Source organism: Tetrao urogallus (genome assembly GCF_951394365.1).
Source record: "Tetrao urogallus genome assembly, chromosome: 2".
In the NCBI taxonomy this organism is placed as follows: domain Eukaryota; kingdom Metazoa; phylum Chordata; class Aves; order Galliformes; family Phasianidae; genus Tetrao; species Tetrao urogallus.
In genome coordinates, this window is record NC_136814.1 from 39,305,676 (window position 1) to 39,309,456 (window position 3,781).

A 3,781-nucleotide genomic window follows, 5' to 3' on the forward strand; every position below is an offset into this window, starting at 1 on the left:
GTTTCAGGATTACGAATGTCTTCAGTCCTGAAATTAATCTCCAAAAAGTTCAGTGGCATCTCAACATCTTCATTCAGCAACCAAAACAACAAATCAGTCCATTGTTAAACTGCACTGTTAAGCTCTTCAGCAGGATGCAATTGACACTGAGAGTGTCACCCTGCCTGCTCTGAAGCACAATTGGTGAACTGGTGGAGGCACCGTCCCTGGAGGTGTTCAGAAGATGTGTGGAGGTGGCACTGAGTGACATGGTTAGTGGGCATGGTGGGGAGGGGCTGCCAGTTGGACTTAATGATCTGTGGTCTTTTCCAGCCTTACTGATCCTATGACCACTTAAGAACTTAGCACCATTTAAGCTACAGGAAAATCTCAGATCAGTACCCTTCAGTAGCAAGGGTTGGGTAAGCAGCTCTCAATAGCCCTGTTGAAGTATGTACCACTGAACAACAACTTCTGTTTGTCTTTTTAAGAAAGGATATGATCCTGCTCTCCCATCCAGTCCCAGCCATTCAGCTTGAAGCATGTAGGGCTGCACAGGGACTTCCCACACCAGGTACTGTCTCTTCCTGCAGAAATTTTCTTTGGAGTCTGGGCTGTTATCGGAAAGTGTATTCACACGAGGGCAAAATCATCACAATGAGAAAGAACACACTCTTAGCATCATCACAGTAGAGCAATAACCTCCCTGGATTGGAAGTTCAGCTGAAAATCATCTTTTCTTCCAGCAGTGTTGCCCCCACTGCAGTGGTGATGTGGAACAGCAGCCCCAAACCAAGTGCAGCCTTCCTGCCAGGGCAATTTAAGAGGAGGCAGATAGGTAAGGCAGCTCCCACAGTGTCCTTGGGGGCAGAAGGGCAGGCAGGGAAAGCCCCCTGGGCTCCCAGGGCACAGGGAATCCACATGAACCTGTGGCCACAGGAGGTCTTGGCTGTGCAGGCCAAGCCCTGCGTGTCAGGTGGGGTGAGGAAGTGGCCCTGGCTGCCCCCAGCCCCGGGGACAGGGTGAGTGCAGGAGGGCTTTCCATAAGTGGAGTGGAAAGCTCTTAATTTAACCTGTGCCCACCACCTGGCCTCAGCTGTGGCCTTGCCTCTTCCATCATAGCTTGGAGCTGCACAGGCATGCCTGGCTCCTGCTCTGGCAGGCTGAGCCCAACAAAATCCTTCACAAGCTGAGAATGAGCAACACTTGTAACCCTTTCCCTACTGGGCATGGGAGAAACACAGTGCAGTGGGCGCCCGTGTTGTGGGCATCCCAGACTACTCTCTGAACCAGTGAGCTTCCTGCTGCCCACAGCAGGGCTAAGCCCCCCCAGCAGGATCCCATCACCCTCCCCATGCCATCTCTCCCTGGACAGCCCCAACCCCTACTCCCAACCCCAGCACCCAGACCCACGTCAGTGAGAGATGGACGAGCCCAGGGAAATAACGACAGAAACAACTGCATTAGGGGTGTGACAGAATGACTGATGATTTAATGCTTCTTGAAGTTTTATGTTTCCTTCCACAGGGCATTGGTTTTAAAAACAAACAAAACGAGGTAAAATAAATTAATTTATGTACACTTTACATACACTGTGTCACATGGAGCTTTGCAGCAACAGTAACCAGAAATTGTTACAAAATAGAAAGTTGCATGGCTGGTGCAGGTCCTCAGCAACCTGGAACCTGCAAGGTTGTCATCCTGAGTGTGGTTGGCAAAGTGATCATGTAAACATGTTTAGAAGCATTTACGGTGGACAATGGATGGGCCAGCTTCATCGTACTCCTGCTTTGTGATCCACATCTGCTGGAAGGTGGACAGGGAGGCCAAGATAGAGCCACCGATCCAGACAGAGTATTTGCGCTCAGGTGGGGCAATGATCTAGGAAAGCCAAGAGAGACAAGATCAGCACACTTGCAGCCACCACAGGTGTCATGGGGTACATGCTGCCCCACGCACTGTTCACAGGAGCACCAGAAATGGCTGGAGACTTCTGTGCAGGTCCTTGATACTCAAGCCTTACCTTGATCTTCATTGTGCTGGGGGCCAGGGCTGTGATCTCCTTTTGCATGCGGTCAGCAATACCTGGGTACATGGTGGTACCCCCAGACATGACGTTGTTGGCATACAGGTCCTTCCTGATGTCAATGTCGCATTTCATGATGCTGTTGTAGGTTGTCTCATGGATCCCTGCGGACTCCATACCTGGGGGCAGGAGAAGAGCAGGTATGAGCTAAGTGCTAAGCAGGAGCTCTGTGCCAGAAGAGAGCGGAGAACTGGCAGGGGAGAACAGAGGGAAGGGGGGCACACACCAATGAAGGAAGGCTGGAAGAGGGTTTCTGGGCAGCGGAAACGCTCATTGCCGATGGTGATGACCTGTCCATCAGGCAGCTCGTAGCTCTTCTCCAGGGAGGAGGAGGAGGCAGCGGTGGCCATCTCGTTCTCAAAGTCCAGAGCCACATAGCACAGCTTCTCCTTGATGTCACGGACAATCTCACGTTCAGCTGTTAGAGGGAGCAATGGCATCAGTGATTGCAAGGAAGGGAAAGAACAGGAAACACTCGCAACTCCTGCATAGGTCTGCTGGGTCTCCAGACGACAAGCCATAAGCAAATGCCCGACAGGGAGCACTCCCAGGGCTTGTAGTGCGGCAAGAGGCTTCAGCATTCCTTGATGTGTGAGAGTTGGGAATGTGGAGAGACTTTTTGGAGGAGGGAACAGTGCTTACCCGTGGTGACAAAGGAATAGCCACGCTCAGTCAGGATCTTCATCAGGTAGTCAGTGAGGTCACGGCCAGCCAGATCCAAGCGCATGATGGCATGGGGCAGGGCATACCCTTCATAGATGGGGACGTTGTGTGTCACACCATCGCCGGAGTCCAGCACAATACCTGTGAAAACAAAGAGCAGCCATCTGAGGAGCAGCCCACAAACAGATCTGCGCTGGGGCAGAGCAACTGGTGACTGCAGAGGCCCGGTCCTGGGTGTCCTTGGGGAAGAGGGTCCATTGGGATGACTGCACTCACCAGTGGTACGGCCAGAGGCATACAGGGACAGCACAGCCTGGATGGCCACATACATGGCGGGCACGTTGAAGGTCTCAAACATGATTTGGGTCATCTTTTCACGGTTGGCTTTGGGATTAAGGGGGGCCTCAGTGAGCAGGGTGGGGTGCTCCTCAGGGGCCACACGCAGCTCATTGTAGAAGGTGTGGTGCCAGATCTTCTCCATGTCGTCCCAGTTTGTGATGATGCCGTGTTCAATGGGGTACTTCAGGGTGAGGATACCCCTCTTGCTCTGAGCTTCGTCTCCTACGTAGGAGTCCTTCTGACCCATACCCACCATGACACCCTGCAGGAGAGGAAAACGGGGGCTCAGCAACCTCTCCACGGGCAGCAGCACGTCCCCTCTCCACACACGGGGCCGAGGGACCCCGCAGGAAGCCCCGAGGGGGCCAACATCGTACCTGGTGGCGGGGCCGGCCCACGATGGAGGGGAACACGGCCCTGGGGGCGTCATCCCCGGCGAAGCCAGCCTTCACCAGGCCGGAGCCGTTGTCGCACACGAGCGCGGTGGTCTCGTCCTCGTCACACATGTTGCTGGCTGTCTGCGGGACACGGGGCCGTCAGGCTCAGGGTGACGGCGGGGCGCACGGAGGGACCACGCGACGGCCCCGCGAAGGGACGCCGGGCGGCACGGCACGGCGCCCACCTACCTGTGCTGACTGCGCGTCGGGCCGCTGGCAGAGACGCCTCCCGCTCCTCCGGGTAGCTCGTGGGCCGCCGCCGGCCCCGGAGCCTTTT

At 55.0% G+C, this 3,781-nt stretch overlaps 1 protein-coding gene across 2 annotated transcripts; it reads right to left on the minus strand.

Moving 5' to 3' along the window:
* Nucleotides 1–1,442: 1,442 nt before the first annotated feature.
* On the minus strand, nt 1,443–3,573 carry ACTA1 (actin alpha 1, skeletal muscle; the record flags this gene model as incomplete). Of its 2 annotated transcripts, none has more annotated exons than XM_079550081.1 (6): nt 1,443–1,860; nt 2,003–2,184; nt 2,292–2,483; nt 2,708–2,869; nt 3,005–3,200; nt 3,445–3,573. In XM_079550081.1, the coding sequence occupies 6 exons, from the start codon at nt 3,571–3,573 to the stop codon at nt 1,717–1,719; spliced, it is 1,005 nt and encodes a 334-aa protein (XP_079406207.1). In that variant the 3' UTR covers nt 1,443–1,716. The 2 variants fall into 2 exon arrangements, with proteins under 2 accessions (XP_079406207.1, XP_079406206.1); XM_079550080.1 differs by having other exon boundaries at nt 3,005–3,329.
* Between the last annotated feature and the right edge of the window lie 208 nt (nt 3,574–3,781).